Source organism: Euphorbia lathyris, chromosome 1, assembly GCF_963576675.1.
Source record: "Euphorbia lathyris chromosome 1, ddEupLath1.1, whole genome shotgun sequence".
In the NCBI taxonomy this organism is placed as follows: Eukaryota; Viridiplantae; Streptophyta; class Magnoliopsida; order Malpighiales; family Euphorbiaceae; genus Euphorbia; species Euphorbia lathyris.
The window spans coordinates 73,470,140-73,488,416 of NC_088910.1; the positions used below are offsets into that span (position 1 = coordinate 73,470,140).

Below are 18,277 nucleotides of genomic sequence, written 5' to 3' on the forward strand. Positions count from 1 at the left end.
GTACATTTAGTTCAATTGAGTTCATATTTGAGAGACGCCAAGCGAACATTGTTGAACATAATTTAAGTTCATTATCTCATTTGGAAATTCTCATCGAAGATTTTCCTACTTGTATTTTTTCTTGTATTCGGGATGATGTTTTATCTTTTGATTTCGTTATACAAGTTTCGTGATTATAAAAAATAATAATAAAAAAAACCTTTCAAGCAGAAATAAATTCCAAAACCACCTAAGATAAAAAAAATGTCACGTGTTAAATGATAATCATCAATTCCCAGTTCAAACAAATATATTGATATAAATACCTTTTCTTTTTTACAATTTTCCAGATGCTTGTTCATGTATGTAGCAATCCCACTAGTATATTTTATACACGGGTGATTGACCCTAAAAAAAACTGATTGGTCCCTAAATTCGCCTCGTTAACCACCTTTTGGACTTGATTAAAGTGATACAGGCTTTATCCAAATCGGGGAGGGGGATTAACTCAGAGCCCTGATGTATTCAACGATAGGTATCACTAACGGACATTTATCAAGTAACTAGCATGTGCTACTTATGCTGAAACATGTATGCTAAATTAAAATTTGCATGTGATTTTGGAGTTTACTCGTTAAAACTATCGCTAATGTGTCAAATCTTGGATTCAATAATTCAATTTTCAAACACATCAATAAGATTTTCTTCTGTGGACCTCAATTCTATAATCCGGAGACATCAACACTAAGAAAAACATAATAAAGCCTAATCATACCACTAATGTATGTTCTTTCACCTGCGAAGGAATGCAACGGTGGCAACACGGGATCCGACTGCTCCAGCAAACATGAATGTTGGATACGTTTGAACATGATCGAAATATTCAAATACAGGAGAGTCTCCAGATACTTGGTCCTTCTGAGTCACAGATCCTTGGAACATGTTACTTCTCTGGTTGAAGTCTTCTGCTTCTCGCACCAGTTCATCCTTTGTGTTGTTGCATGATGTAATAACCTATTTTTTTGCAATAAACAAATGGGGCAATTAAGGATAGAAAACTAATAATAGAGTTGCTTCCAGCAAAGAATAACCTAAGCCAAATCACAGTATCTTGATGCTTACCAATATCCCACCAGATGGAACCAACTTTGAAACGGAGTCCCAGTACATGATCCTAAAAGTAGGGAGCCAAATCAGCTTATTTTCTGCTTTCTTGACAACTTACGAAATGGCGAAATAAACCAAAAATAAGAATGGTGTGCTCCCAAGGAGAGCATAGTAAAATTATCAAATAAAAGAGACAAGATGTCACAATTAGAAGGGATGCTACGAGTTTACCTTTTGATGTGGCCATCAGGATGCAATCCAATGGCATCTAAAGTCCCTTTATCCATGACAAGCTGGAACTCTCTTTCTAGCTTTGTTTCAAGGACATCATCAACCTGTATGATAAATAGAAGTGGCAAAGGAGAGTTTTAATTTAAACATAGGATAAAAAAGTCAGCCTGTTAAGCATATATTATGTTTGGCATATCTTATTATAATAAACAATCAACTATGCTTTCAAAATGTTGAAATTAGAGACTGCCATTGACTAATGGGTTCTTTTCATTTTTTCTACTTCATCAACATCTGGTATTATAGCACAATCAAATATCAATTCTCAAGAGCACTCCCCAAGCCTAAAAGGCAGATAATCATTCACAATAAATGAATCCCTAACAGCAACGCGATTCTGTTGTCACATACTATATGACTATAGTACAACAAAAAGGCAGATAATCATTCTACATAAATTCATCCCTACTATAACAATTAGCAAGGTCTTACAATAAAACCGCAGGATACGTTGTCAGACCTAGAAGCAACAATTAGCAAAACCCTACTCTCTTAGGGTAGGTACCTATAGGCTACAACACCATAATGATTATGGTAATACAAACTGCAGATAATCATTCAACATAAAATTCATCAAGTGGTGTTCAAAATTTAACCTTATTTTACAAATCATATAATTTATATACAAAAATTTTGCAGTTGATAAATGTCATGGAACCAATTGAACTAAAAGCCTAAGCTGATAGTAAAAGGCTCAATTCATATTAATATCTGACAATACTTATCAAACTCATTACTAAATTGCTATTTCTTAGTATTAGTTGTTTTTGTTAATTAAGATAGTGTGGCATGGACTTTGAGTAATTTGATATTCTTATCTTCAGTTATCCATTTTTATCATACCTGCATATATCCCACTTCCCAGCCAAGCCACGTGGTTAAGAGAGAGAGAGACTAAAAGGAAAAACTATTGTGCAGCATCCCTTTTATATTAAGCTATTTAGTATGACTTGCCTTTACTACAGTATGAGACAGAAGACAATGCTTGTATATCTGTATCTGTATCAGAACTCACATGGCTAGGACCAGCTCTTTGCTCTAATTTTGAATGAACTGAAGAAATAACTTTTCTGGGGGGCATTTAAGAAACTTTTATTTCACAACTTTCCTTTTTTCGTATTTTAGATGGTCCTAGCAAGAAGCGACTTTTTTAGATCTATTATACCAGATTCATGTCAAAGCTCAAAGTGTTCATATAGTTTGTAAATTCAGAGAGAATGGAAGAAATCCAGTATATCTCATTCAAAGGGAAAAAGTACATTTCTATACAGATTTAAAATTCTAATTAAGGTAATAATTCTAAAACCCTTTAATTGATCCCAAGATTACTTTATTTAGAGCTATACAAAACAGCTATATAATTGTAACACTCCCCTCAAGCTGAAATATAGATACTGATCATGCCCAGCTTGGTATACATATAATCAATCTTATTTCCAGGTAAAGCTTTGGTGAAAACATCAACTCACTAGCTTCATGTTCTGACATGTGGACTAGAGATTAATTTCCTCTAGCTTTTCCCGAGTGAAATGGCAATCAACTTCTATATGATCTGTTCTAATTCTTCCATTTGAAAATCTCAACGCAACCAAGAATAATACCACTAAGTGCAACCCACAAATCCAAAGTCAAATCAAGAAAATGACACTCCACAACTTCATGCCAAATCCAATAAATTAACCTAAAGATACTGAGAAGATAAAACCAAACAATAATTTTCACGAAATTCAAGGCAAACTATAGGAGTAAAGGGTAAAAATGAAATCACTGAAACTTGTTTCACACCCGATGAACTAACTAGAAAACGGCGGACAAAGAAGGTGACACTGGAAAGGCTGGTCAAAGCCTGAAATGGAGATTCAGGCGCGGCGCACCTCCACGCGATGTGTGATAAGGTGGCAGAAGCTTCTGACCACGTGTGACCCTTATGTATAGTATAATGTTTAAATCCACAAAAGCTTTTCTTTTCCCATTATAATTAAGCAACTAAGTCACAGTGTCAAAAGTACCAAGATAGAACTCAAATTGATTTACATAATTGGAAGTAACCAATTAGGTGAGTGCTTCTATATTTGTTATTCTCCTAACAGGCTATAAAAGCATTTCTTTTTAATTTGTGCTATAGTATATCAGTCAAATGCATCACATATATCAGTAGTGAGTCTACTGACAATAGGTGGATGCTTTCCTCTTTTAAGTAAATTCGCATTTTATTTTGTTTGCCACAAAAATAATTTGGTATATGAAAAGAATTAAGAAACTTGCGTAGTAATCTTTGTAGTACAGGTAAAAGGCATAAAATACTTTTGCAGAAAAATATCAAGCAGAACAGTTCCATGATTTAAATACTAATCATGCTAGAGATGTCTCATACCAAAAAGTTGATGTTGGAGAACCCATTACGATCAGCAAGGCTCCGAGCAAGATCAATTGCCCCTTCACTATAATCTACTCCTGTTAAATCCGTGAATCTGAAACCAAAGACAAGAAGACTAATCTGTCATAGTTCCTAGTGGAACTTAACAAAGAATCATTTATTCTTTTAACTTAAATAAAAATAGTATTTAATTTGATATTAACTTCAGGAATGGGTTAAACGAACTTGTACCGAGCTTTGCAGTACCCAGACAGATTTGCTGAAGAGAGATGTTCCATAATCGACAAAGTAAAAGACATAGCCTAATATCCTCATACAAGAACACGTAAATGCATGTGCTTGCATGCACACCAGTGTGCAAGTACCATAGCACATAATTTTATGGATGTCGAAATTGACAGGAGAGGGCTTCTGATCTTTCATGTTCCTCCCCTTTCATCTTTTTACTATGATAAAAAGCAACTATAATTTGCTTTCTTAAATAACTCAAACACCATCCTCCTCCACAATTTTGACCATTCTAAAAATTACTTGAAAACTTGTCTGCTTAATGGCCCTGCTTAATACCAGAACACTTCAAGTGCACTTGTAATTTACCCTTTAGATTCATGCAGTTTCATTTTTACAACTTAACCGATTAACCCTGACAAGACTATGAGAGACATGGAAGTTTCTAAATCTAGAAGCCTGGAAATGTTATGTCTTCCAGTATCCGATCAAACCAGATGCTAAAGGTTTCTTGTCCAGTTTTCAGTGACACAGACCTCATCGAGAATATACTTGTTTTAGATTATGCTTTTGATGATTGATACTATTTTGTCCCTGATAGAGAATTGCGTACTGATGAATATGTTAATCAATCCTTGGATCACAATGACCGTGTACCTAGAGTCCTACGGGTTTATTCTAGGCGCAAGAAGAGTGGAAAGAAGGGAATTGACGACCATACAGCTGTTTAAAAGTTAGTTATGCTTTTTAAGAGTTTGTTATGATTTTTACTACTAGGGGTAGTGAGCTGGCGATTGAGGGGTATCGTATTATTAGTTTAAATGGTCTGTTTCGGGTTTGGGGATAGGCAGGAAGAATTATATTGAGTTTTCTGCATCTTTGGATGAGAGAGGGGGTCTGTATGTTGTTCCTCAGATTCATTTATCTTTGACTGTTTCCAATCTCTATTGTATTGTTTCTCTTTTTCCTAAAGCCATTCTTTAGAGAAAAGGGGTTGTATCAATACAAATACGCATTATCTTTATCCATTTGAGTTCGTTTCCTATTAATTGGTCCGACCTTCCGGATTCATGATGGGGAAGACAGACAGGCTTGTTTAGACACACAAGATGAGAGGATGGATGGTTTGGACCAACATCTACTAGACCTTTCTTCCACTATGTCATCTATACAGCAAGACCAGCAAGTAAAAGCTCAGGTACTCACTTCACTTGAAAAAAAAATGTTCATGAATTAAAAGCTATGTTTTCTAGTTGGATGAAGCAACAGGGCAAAAAACCACTTACCGATGAGGCTGGTGCGCAATCTCGACCATATTCTGGTGTCCACCTAGCTGTTACTGATGAGACTCAAGGCAGATTTTACCACCAAACTGGGCATCACAATCTTCATCGCAGGCCACAGACCACTGGTGACATGTTTCGGCCGAATCATTTTTCTGATCAATCATTCTCTGTTCAGAAAGTGAAGTTGCCCTCCTTTTCTGGCACTGATCCGCGCAGTTGGCTTATGAAAGTAGATTTATATTTCCGCATCAATCAAACCTCCCCCACTATGAAGTTGGCGCAAGCCCAAATGTGTATGGACGGCCCTGCCATTAATTGGTTCTCCACTCTTTTAGATTTACACCCGGAAATCTCTTGGGATTACTTTTCTCATGAATTAATGTCCAGGTTTGATGGTCTTACTCTGTTGAAGGCTTATGAAGAATTGGGTGCTTTAAAACAGAGAGGAATTGTTACTGAATACATTGAAGCTTTTGAGGCTGTGGCTGCCCAGATCCGTAATCAACCAGAGGAGCAATAAGAATGGGTTGTGTAGGGAGATTAAACCTTGGGTACGGGTATTGTCTCCAGCAACGCGCATTCAGGCCATGAAATTAGCGCGACATGTTGAATCCACCTTTCCAGCCGCCGGCATTAAAAAAAAAATCCACATTATAAAGGTGGGTCCGACATCTCTTACCCTAGTCATGCTAGCAACAGCACATGGGTTGCGGGTCAGAGGCCAGGCCCAAAACCCATGGGTTTAATTGGGTGGAGAGAAAATGGGTCAAGTCCAGGACCTAGAAACCCTAATGCTACTTCTTCTCAATCTTTGGGTAAAATACCCACTCGTCAACTCTCCATTGCAGAAATTGAAGAACACCGCCGCAAGGGACTCTGTTTTAAATGCGGACAGACTTAGAGTAAGCAGCATCGTGTTCTAAGGGGAGCCTTCGCCTGATTATTCTCGGCGACGGTGAAGAAAATAATGAAGGGGGAGAACTCGAACCATTAGCAGCCACTAATGACGATGACACTGATGAAGGTGGACAATGTAAGGTCCTTGAGTTCCATGGGATTTCTAATGATGACGCAGTGAAAACCATCAAATTTTATGGCGTGGTATACCAAATCCCTATTATGGTTATGGTGGATAGTGGGGCCACCCATAACTTTATCTCTGATAAATTGGTGCAGGCTATGAGTTTTCCAACCACACCCATTCCACCGCTCAAGGTTAAACTAGGCGATTGCTTTTGTATTGATGTCACCCAAAAATGTGAGGTTGGCAAGCTAGTTCTGGGTTCTTAACAACTAGGAAACCAAGCTTATGCGTTTTTGGAGTAACGGGCAGGAGTACGAGTTAAAGGGTATTAGCCAAGTTCAACAATCAATGGGTCCTCTCAATTATTGGCTCAAAGACAGTTTGGGTGGGTTGCATGGTAGTGAACAAACACTTGATCATGGAGATTTTTTGGGGGCAGCTCTACAGTCCATCTTGCAATGAGGTTTTTTCTGACTTTTCTACTCTGCCTCCTCAACGAATGATTGATCATTCTATTAATCTTTTCTCCCGGTCAAGGACCAATCAGTATACGCCCTTATCGCTACCCTCCTATTCAAAAGGAGGAGATACAATGTCAGGTTAAGGAATTGTCGGCAATGGGCATGATACGACCCAGTCACAGTCAATTTTCAAGTCATGTTCTTGTTAAGAAGAAAGACTTAACTTGGAAAATGTGTCGATTATAGGGCACTGAACAAAGCCACTGTTCCCGACAATTACCCTAGACCGGTCGTTGATGAATTGCTTGATGAGCTCCATGGGTCTAGTATCTATACAAAGATTGATCTGAAATCGAGTTTTTACCAAATTCGTATACGTGAAAGGGATGAGAAGAATACTGCCTTTCGCACACAAGATGGCCACCATGAATTTTTGGTGATGTCGTTTGGCCTCACAAATGCTCCTTCTACTTTTCAATATGTAATGAATGAAATATTCAGGCCATTGTTGCAGAAATGCTTATCCCTTGTACTTGCGAAGCTCACCTACAACATTTGTCCCTTGTTTTACGAATCCTAATAGGCCAGCAGTTTAAAGCCAATTTGAAGAAGTGTTCATTTGGTCGTACTTCAATTGAAGATTTGGGTCATGTGGTCAATTGGCCAATTCCAACTTCAATGAAAGGAGTGCGAGGATTTTTGGGACTCACCAGCTATTACCGGAAATTTGTTCGTGACTATGGTAAAATAGCTAAGCTCCTTATTAAGCTTACCAAAAAGGATAATTTCTAATGGGGACCTCAGGCACAATATGCATTTGACGAATTGAAGCATTTGATGAGTTCTACCCTTGTTTGATATACAGTATAAGCCTGGTATCACTAATCGAGCGGTTGATGCCTTGTGTCACCAACACGAGTCACCATCTGATTCCCAACTCCTAAATGTGGTCTCTTCTCCAAGCTGGCCCGCAGGTCACCAATTGCTTGATGAAGTCCAATCCGATCCCCATCTCTTGCCTATTATCACTGCACTCCAACATAATCCTCAGGCTAAACCAAGCTTTGAATTAGCCAAAGGTGTGTTATACTATAAAGGACGGTTAGTCATGAATTTCACAACACTCCTTCCGGCGGGCACTCCGGCTACTATCGAACTTACAGGTGTCTTGCTGCTAGTCTCTATTGGGTGAGTATGATAAAGGATGTGCAGGAAGTTAGTGCAAAATTGTAGTATCTGTTACCGATATAAGACTCCTACTTTGTCTCCCGAGGGACTTTACAGATACCAAATGTTGTTTGGTCTCATATTTTGATGGATTTTATTATTGGACTTCCTAAATCAAAGGGTTATGAGGCAGTTTTGGTAGTTGTGGATCGATTGTCTAAATTCAGCCATTTTGCCCCTTTGAAACACCCTTGTACTACTAAATTAGTGGCTGAAGTCCCTGTGAAGGAAATAGTTCGCCTCCATGGTTTTCCCCAGTCTATCATCAGTGATCGAGACCTTTTTTTCCTAAGTCGATTCTGGCAGGAATATTCAAGTTACAAGGTACTCAGCTTCATCACACCTCTACTTACCACCCGGAATCTGATGGGCAAACCGAGGTCATCAATTGTTGCCTTGAGACTTATCTGCACTGTTTCGCTGCTTCGCTGCTGATCAACCTAAGCACTGGTCATTTTGGCTCCCTTGGGCAGAGTTTTGGTATAACACCACCTTACATATCTCTATTGGTATGACCCCATTTGAAGCTGTGTATGGCCGCAAACCGCCGACAGTGGTGCAATTAATCCTAGGAGAAATTAAAGTGGAGGTTGTTGCTAGAGAATTAGCTGATGGAGATTAAGCTTTGCGGCCACTTAAGCTTCTTCTATATTGTTCACAGCAATGAAGGTCCCAAGATGATAAGCATCATCATGACATTCATTTTGAGGTTGGTGGTTGGGTTTATTTGAAGCTACGTCCTTATCGACAACATTCTTTTGCCAGCCCGCTACTATGGCCCCTTCCAGGTGTTATCTAAGATTGGCGTTGTAGCTTATAAGCTCCATTTAACTGATACATCTAAAATTCACCCAGTTTTCCATGTTTCCTTGCTGGAGAAAGCATTGGGTCCCCATGATTCTTCCTTGGAACTGCCAGCGGAGTTAAGTTTGGATGATGTTGATTCTTTAATTCCGGAACAGATTTTAGCTACTCGACAGATTCAGCAACATGTGATACCATTACCCAGTGGCTAGTAAAATGGCAGACTAAGACTGACAAATCAACGTGGGAAGATGCTTTGGTGATCCGCACTGAGTTTCCAGAAGTCACAAGACCTTACTTGAAGCGGGTGGAAATGATAGAGAATTGCTTACTAATGAATATGTTAATCACTCCTTGGATCACAATGACTGTGTACCTAGAGTCCTCCGGGTTTATTCTAGGCGCAAGAAGAGTGGAAAGAAGGGAATTGAGGACCATACAATTGTTTAAAAGTTAGTTATGCTTTCTAAGAGTTTGTTATGATTTTTACTACTAGGGGTAGTGAGCTGGCGATTGAGGGGTATCGTATTATTAGTTTAAATGGTCTGTTTCTGGTTTGGGGATAGGCAGGAAGACCTCATTGAGTTTTCATATTTGGCTCCGCATCTTTGGATGAGAGAGGGGCTTTGTAGGTTGTTCCTAAGATTCATTTATCTTTTACTGTTTCTAATCTCTATTATATTGTTTCCCTAAAGCCATTCCTTTGAGAAAAGGGGCTGTATCAATACAAACACGCATTATCTTTATCCATTTGAGTTAGTTTCCTATTAGTCCCTCTAAAGTCTGAACAAATAAAACTCAGTTTCAACTATATTTTCTTCCATTTGAAATTAAATCCTCAAATCAATCAACCCATAATTATTAAACATAAGAGCCTAAGATTCAATAACCTTGACCAGCTATGCTGATCATTCTAGAGCCTAATTTTGTGGTAACACTCATAAATTTACCTAATAGAGGACAAATTCTGTTCACACAGCTCTATCACAACCCTCAAAGTTCACTATAACTGTCCCATCAATTCTAAAGGTATATGGACGAGAAGATTGTTCAGACAGATCAATATTTGCAAAGAAATTTGATGTCTTCATATCAGGTACCATAGGTGATTTACATGACTGAATCTTTTAACAGGATGCACAACATTTGAAGATTCTTTCAAGTTCTAAACAACACTAGAGTGCATGTCTCTTTCTACATAAGTGCATATAGATATACTAAAATTTTGACATATCAGCCATCTTAAATTGTGCAATTTCATTTTTTTGGCACTCTTATCTAGCATTTATAACTTTTCAAAATGTTAGGAATGGCTTTTAGGACTGTTCGACATTAATGTTCAACTTATATGGGACTAATATAATATAAGAAAAAGGAAAATAAGATCTTAACACATGATTGTGCAGTCTAAATATAGATTATGAACTAATCTAAACTATTTTGATTGCTTTAGCATATAATACCAGAACTACAGGCAAAATCTCAGTGTGTACCCCTGCTTAGCAAGTTCTTGAAGGAGTACACCATTGCCAGTTCCAATGTCAAGGACACTCCAGGAAGACAAACATTTACCACCCTGGTCTACAGATTCAGGCATGGAATCATCAGCATGATTTGAACTTTGACCTTGTGAAATCTTAATGCACAAGCTCTTGGTCCACGAAACAACCGTATCCATGACATCAGAGCCAAACCTATGTAAAAAGAGGAAAAGTAACAACAGGATGAGTTTCAAATACACTCATGCACTTACTAACAGATATATTAGAGAATAATCTCATCAAGCAAAATTCATGTTGTAATGTGTTACCCTTCATTTATCATTGATAAACAACACGGCCTAATAATCAACTTCTAATCATTTTTTATCCAAAGTGAGACAGCATAAAAATTAACTTTTGAAGGGCTTCATATTTCACAAACAACATCCTCAAATTGATATTATGTACTACCAACACCATGAACACACCTCATCTGAAGTAGATAAGAATTAAGAACAAGAACAACACAAAATTGCACAAGATCAAGGAAATTTCTCTGACACGTGTTCTCCTTGTGAAAGGATAACATTATCAGTATATATAGTTGCACACTAATAGCCAAGTGTATGTAGTTGCAAACTAATAGTCAATAGTCACCTATAAACTAATAGACACTAGTCAACCATAATTAGCTCCTTGATTGGCTCCTAGATTGTAGGAATCAATTTTTTTCTTAACCAGCACACATCTTGTATAAATATGTGTAACCTTTCAATGATAAGGAAGCAGAATTCTTCTCTCTACAAACAGAATTCAGTTTCTATCTCTCTAAATTTGTCATGGTATCAGAGCCATTTGGGCTGTTTGAAACTCTGGTTTCTTTTCTGGCTTCAGTTGCTGGAAATTCTAGTTTCTTTTCTGGTTTTGATTGTTTGAAATTCTGGTTCTTTGAACTCTTTCGGGTTATTTTTTTTGGTCAGCCATTTTCTTGTTTTCTATTTCGTCTAGAAATGTCTTCTTCGGAGACCTTGGGCATTAGATTTTCAGGAAAGAATTATACAGCATGAGAATTTCAATTCCGGATATTTCTGAAAGGGGAGAGAGCTTTGGGGTCATATTGACGGGTCTTTTCCTACCCCCTACGGAAAATAAAGCACCCAATGAATGGAAGATGAAGTATGCTCCAACTGTATCATGGATCATAGGCTCTATTGAAGTTCATATGGTGAATAATTTGCATTCCTTCACTACTGCCAAAGAGATGTGGGATTATCTAAAGCGCATATATTATCAAGATAATACAGCTCGTCGATTTCAACTGGAACTTGAGCTTATCAAGGTAATGTTTCTATTGAGCAGTATTATTCTGGATTCCTTAACCTATGGAGCGAATATTTTGGTATTATTTATGCAAAGGTTCCTGGAGATGTTTTAGCTGTTCATGAAGATAGTAGACGTGATCAATTCTGGATGAAATTGAGACCAGAATTTGAAGTTGCTCAGGCTGGATTGCTAAATAGAAATCCAGTTCCCTTGTTGGATGTATGTTTTGGTGAATTATTGTGTGAGGAACAGAGGTAGGCTTCACAAGTTGTTATTGGTGCATCCAAGGAGTCATCTAAAATTATCAATGTTGCTTATGCTGCTCAAGGAAAGAACCAAGGGAAGGGACTGCTGCAGTGCTATAGTTGCAAGGAGATGGGAATATTGCTCGTAATTGCAATAAGAAATTCTGCAATTACGTCGGACACATTATAAAGGATTGTCCTACTTGTCCAAAAAAAATGTCAGATTAGAGGTTTACAAGCTGTTGTTCCAGATGGTATTTGATATACCTCCACCCGCACCATTTCCCACCATTGTTTCTACGGTTAACCAGTCTACTACTGTAACTCCAGAAATGGTACAACAGACGATTTTATCAGCATTTTCTTATGGGGCAAGGTAAAAATGTTCTTTCTTCTTGGCTTGTTGATTATGGTGAATCTAATCATATGACTGTGTTATGTGCCCGCGAATAGGATCTCGTCACAGGTCTGTTCATTGGAAAATTCCCTTGATTTCCCTTGTTACTCGTTTCGTGGAACCTATTTTGAAAACTCGGTAGCGATATGTAAGAGATCCCTGAACTCCCTGTATTATTTTTTTTATCTATAAAATTATGTTCCTTTATTCATCAAAAAAATCCTCTTTTATGGAAGAGTACAAGTTTGTGCTTAAAGAACTTCCACAGGAGATAGGAATAAAATAAAGACTAGGAATTCTACTAGAATTAGAAGACTGACAAAACAGGAATAAAAATAAAGACCGACAAAACAAGAAAATAGAAGACTGAAAAAATAGGGCAATAGGAAAAAATAAGACTAGTGACGTCGATGATACTGCTGACCCACAAAGGCGTCTACAACATTACTCCCCTCCTGCACAAAGAGGTTGTCCTCAAGCTCGAATTCAGGATAAGACTCGCAAAACTCAGTTAATGGAACCCAAAGCAAACCAGCCCACCCTACTAGAACTTTAACCACACCACAATTAACAAGCGAACGAATCACAAATGCACGATGTGGAATAACTCGACCATGCTTTAAAAGAGGCAAAGCAGGGGTACTGGTTGGAAGAGTTCAAGGGAAATGTGAAAGACATCATGAATGTATTCTACTGCTCTCCGGAAGTTCCAGCTTGTAGGCTATGGATCCTACACATGTAACACCTTATAAAGGCCCATAAAACTTTGGAGCTAACTTAGGAACAAGCCGTTTTCCCATAGAGCGTTCACGATAACGCTGGAGCTTCAACCACACAAACTGCTCAGGCTCAAAATTCAACTCTCGGTGGCGCTGGCCATAATTCTACTTCATCTGAAGTTGTGCTTGTTGCAATCAAGTATGCACTTCAGCCAAAAGATTATCCCTCTCCAATAAGGAGCGATCAACCTCCTCAATACATGATGAGCCAGGTTCATAAGATAGCAAACGAGGGGGGTCACGACCATAGAGGACCCGAAAGGGCGTCATACCCAAGGAAGAATGATAAGCAGTGTTGTAACAATATTCGGCCCACGGTAGCAAATCGATCCATTTTCTTGGGATGGTCCTTGCGACAAATGAATGTTAAAAATGCCTTTTTGCATGGAGATCTTAAGAAAAATCTCTACATGACTCCACCATCTGGGTTATTTTCTACTCCCCTTCAAATGTTTGTAAGATAAAAAGGTCGCTTTATGGTTTGAAACAGACACCTTGAGCTTGGTTCAATAAATTTCATGATGCGCTTCTTAGTTACTTTTTTGTTCAAATTGAGTATGATTCCTCCGTGTTTATGTGCCGAACTCCTCGGGAAATTGTCTTGCTTCTTGTTTATGTTGATGACATTGTTATTACAGGTAACAATCCACAGTGTTTTTCATATGAAAAACTTGGGTCCTTTGCACTATTTTTTAGGCCTTGAAGTGTGTTCTACCTCTGCTTGTATTTTTTTACAGCTAACAATCCACGGTGTTTTTCATATGAAAAACAAGAGCTTATTTCTTTGGCTGGTTTTTAGGATGGTCGTTCTGTTAATACTCCTTTGGAAGTGAATGCTAAATATAGTCGTGATGAGGGTGACTTTCTTTCTGATCCTTCTTAGTATAGGCGACTCATAGGCAACCTTAACTATCTAATTTTACCCGTCCAGATATTTCTTTTTCTATTCAACAGGTTAGTCATTTCATGCAAGCACCCAGGCATCTTCATTTGGTTGTTATATGTCGAATTATTCGTTATTTACTTGGCACTTTTGGACGATGTTTGTTCTTTCTGATCAACTCTCCATTTGCCTTATTGCTTATAGTGATGTTGACTGGGTCGGGTGTCCTAATACTCGACACTCCATTACTGGTTGATGCATGTTTCTTGGTTCTTCACAAATTTCTTGGAAAAGAAAAAAGCAAGATCACATATCTGAGTCCTCCACTGAGCCTAAGCATAGAGTTATACCCTTTTGCTTGTTCGGAGATTTTTTGGCTTCGAGGGCTATTGGTTGAGCTTGGATTTTGCCAAACTGATTCTACATTCCATGCTGATAATAGTGCAATTCAAATTACAGCTAACCCAATATTTCATGAGTGCACAAAGCATATTGAAGTTGATTGTCACTTTATTCGTGAGACACGATTCACATGTTATTTCTCTTCCACATATCTCTACTAAACATCAAACTGCATATGCATTTACTAAAGCTCTTTCTAGTAGAGGACATTAGTTTCTTCATACCAAATTGATGCTTTTGGATCGGCCAGCATCAATTTGAGGGAGATATCAATGTATATAGTTGTACACTAATAGTGAAGTGTATATAGATATATACACTAATGGTGAAGTGCATATAGATGTAAACTAATAGTCAATAATCAGTTGTAAACTAATAGACACTAGTAAACCATAATTAGCTCCTTGATTAGCTCCCTTTGATTGGCTTCTAGATTGTAGGAATCAATTTTTGTCTTTAACTAGCACACATCTTGTATATTATGTGTAACCGCTCAATGATAAGGAAGCAAAACTCTTCTCTCTACAAAACAGACTTCAATTTCTCTCTAAATTTGTCAAACATCACGTGCCGTGAAACAATTCTCACGAGTTCATCCAAAATGACCTAATCCATTTCGGTCCGCTCATCAAACGGAAGTAATCCAAGAACTTGGCCATTTTACTAAGTCAAACTTAAAATTTCAGCTTAGAGAAACATATGAATAAAGAAAATGGCTTGTTTCCCTTCTGTTTCCATACTAAAAGCCCAAGTTACCTTACAATATAAATAAAAGATGTTCCGTATGAGACACCATAAGAGGATGGAAAATTCATATAAGAATCACAATGATTTGATACTATAGGATCATGAGGATTTATGACATGGGTACTGCAAACATTATGCTAGATCAAAAGTAGATATTTTGAGATTTCTATAAGCAACTAATACAGGATAGGACTCGTAACAGCAAACCAACTTGCAAAATCTATTATACTGTGACTAGTCAACTAGATAAATTTCCTTAGAAAGATTATAACAAGCAATGCTATGATAAATTTCCTCTAAGAATAGAAGAATTTGTTTGCTTGAAATTTAAAAATAAATGAATGATTACCATATTTCACCGGCATGGCCATGTTCTCGGAAGTTTGTCAACTCATCTGCATATGCAGCATCCCAATAACTCTGGAGACCTAGCATTGATGTTCCATCACCATCTGGTTCCTGATCCTCCTTGTCAGAACTGTACACATACATATTACACGTGCACAAAGTCAAGGATCAAAAAAAAACAAATAATAAAGTTTAAGGGTTTTTATCAGCATGTAAGCAGCAGCTATAAGATCCTTTTCGAGTTCTAGGAGTTAATATTTATCATTCATATGCAAAACATTGCAGTTGTAAGGTTTGTATGTATTCTGGAAGTTATGCAATCATATGCAAAACGATTTAATAGATTTCCATTTGTCTTAACTACATAATCGGAGCTAACTCTCGGTATCCTGAAAGACAAGTCATATGGGAAAAAGAAAAGAATCCCCCCACTTTTACATGCACAAATATCAAATAAATATTCATGCCTAAATCATAAAAGAAAAAGAATCAAAAAAAAATAATAATAATAATAATGTAATCAAATTTCATTCTTTGCCTTTTATTTTTACGAAGGAAAAAAAAACTAGTTACCTTTCTATTGTAGCAGAAAATAGCAAATTCCATCAACAAGCTGATATGATTCAAAAGAAAGAGGGAAAAGGGGGGGAAACAACATTATTGACGAAGATGAAGCTTACTATTCATATAGGTTAAGGGTTGAACAACTTTGTTGATAACAATATTAAAACCTTTTATAAAAACTTTAGTGTTTAATTTTTCACGGCATAAATCCAGGAGAAATAAAAGTTCAACCATCCAAGTACGTTCATTAAACTTTACATAGATGAAATTTTACTTATATGAAGTGTTAACTTATAAACAACGAATTAGATCCCCTAACTGATCTTAATTAATAAATCTTACTACTCAGTGCAGTATTTTCTTTCCTCTCAACTCCCGGGACCTAGAACAGAAGTATGCAATCAAATTTCTTAGAGTTCCTAAATCCCTTCGGATAACACTTAACGCACTCAGGAAATTCACTTAGTGAATTGGAGATATAAGTTACTTGTAGTCAGAAGCGGTACGGAAGTTGGCGGAGGAGAGAGCCTCGGCAGCATCGGCGTGCCGTTGATCATCATCGAGAGTACTTCCGTAATCGCTTTTTATGGACCAGGAGTCCGCAGCAACTGACCTATCGTCGTCCGAAACCAGATCGACGGCTCCGGCTGCCGAAGTTCGCGTTTGCTGCTGCTGGGTGAGGTCCGTTTCTTCCGCTTGCAACCGTATTCCCGCCATCGAGCTGTAGAATGAATATGAGTGAGAGAGAGAGCGTGTGTATCGAGATGCGAGTGGCGGTCTGATAAAAATTCCGACTATGATGTAAGTAGGAGGGAAGGAAGTCTTAGAAAGATATCGAAATATCCAACCTTACGAATTGAAAAATTATTTGGTAAAGCTCTATTACTCTGCACGCTATTTGTACGGCTAATTACCAATCTAACCCATTCGAGTTATTCACATATTTTATACACTTCCATTTCTCCTTACATCTAAATACTTTCATCCATTTTGAATAAGAATACTTTTATTTCAATTCACCTTCCTTCTCAGACTCTCAAACTTTATCTCCTAATTTGCCTGAAAATCCTTTTGCTACCGCCACTGAAGCAATGCTACAAAGTCTTCTTTATCCCGGTTTCTTATGGAGGCATGTTCGGAATCTGAGTAGAAAAAACTCAAAAATTGTTTCGGAATTGTTCAAAACTACACGGAGTAAAACACGCAAGGAAAATCCATCGATGATTTACTATCTCCATTCATGATTTCCCTTCACCATCTCCTTCGTTCTTCATTTTACATACACATTATTAAAGTACGCAGTTGGTAGTTGAATATTTTCTCGTTGAACCTGTCATCTCCGATTTCCTCCATTTTTGTCGCATCGACAGTTTTCCTGTCGCATTTGCGATAAAATTTATCGCAAATGCGAAATGCGACAAAATTGCTCCTGTCGCATTTACGACAAAGTTGTTTCATGCGACAACTGTTGTCGCATTTGTTACAAATTTCATCACAAATGCGACAGAAGAACTATCGATGCGACAAAAATGGAGGAAATCAGAAATGGCGGGTTCAACAATAAAATATTCAAATAATCAAATACGTACTTGAATAATATGTATGTAAAATGAAGAAAAAATACTTACATGAACTTGAATGATGTATGAATATGCTTAGATCTTAGGTTGAATTATTGTATTTTGTTGTAAGAATTTGAAAGAAATGAAAAGGAGAAGGGGGTTAGGGAATGTTAGGGTATTTTTGCCCAGAATGGATGAAAGTGTCTAATTTGGTAAAATGAAAGGGAAGTGTGTCAAATATGTAAATGAACCCCCTCAAATGGATTAGATTAGTAATTAGCATGTATTTATATCCACGAGTTTCTTCATAACTCCCGAACCTATTAGTAGTTTCTTCATTCCATGCCTACCGAAATCTTCAAAATTACTATTCCATTCGATTTGATATACAACTTTCATTTTGTCTCACAGCCTTCCACTCTATACCGCATATAAAATGATCGAATTAATTATCTCTTTTATCTCTTTTACCCCTTTTATTTTTCTTTACCCATTTCATCTATTTGGGTTCAAATTTCTTTATTTCTCTCTTTTAAAAATTATTTCTTTCTTTTTCTCTCTTAGAAAACAAATTATTTATTATTTGGATAAATTAATTTATTTGTTAAGGTCTAAAGGCAAGAAAGATCAATTTTCTACAAATTAAACGTAGAATTTATAATGAAATGAAGTAATCCTGCTTCACTTCCACCGTCATAAATCAACATAAACTTCAAACAATCACAATTCTCTGCTAACCTAAACAAAATCAAACCAACAATG

At 37.2% G+C, this 18,277-nt stretch overlaps 1 protein-coding gene across 1 annotated transcript; it reads right to left on the reverse strand.

Moving 5' to 3' along the window:
* Positions 1 to 620: 620 nt before the first annotated feature.
* LOC136202035 (uncharacterized) lies at positions 621 to 16,817 on the reverse strand. The gene is made up of 7 exons (XM_065992489.1): positions 16,441 to 16,817; positions 15,391 to 15,519; positions 10,278 to 10,478; positions 3,752 to 3,848; positions 1,318 to 1,421; positions 1,102 to 1,153; positions 621 to 993 (listed from the first exon to the last, which is right to left on the reverse strand). The coding sequence occupies exons 1-7, from the start codon at positions 16,668 to 16,670 to the stop codon at positions 772 to 774; spliced, it is 1,035 nt and encodes a 344-aa protein (XP_065848561.1). The 5' UTR covers positions 16,671 to 16,817; the 3' UTR covers positions 621 to 771.
* Positions 16,818 to 18,277: the final 1,460 nt, after the last annotated feature.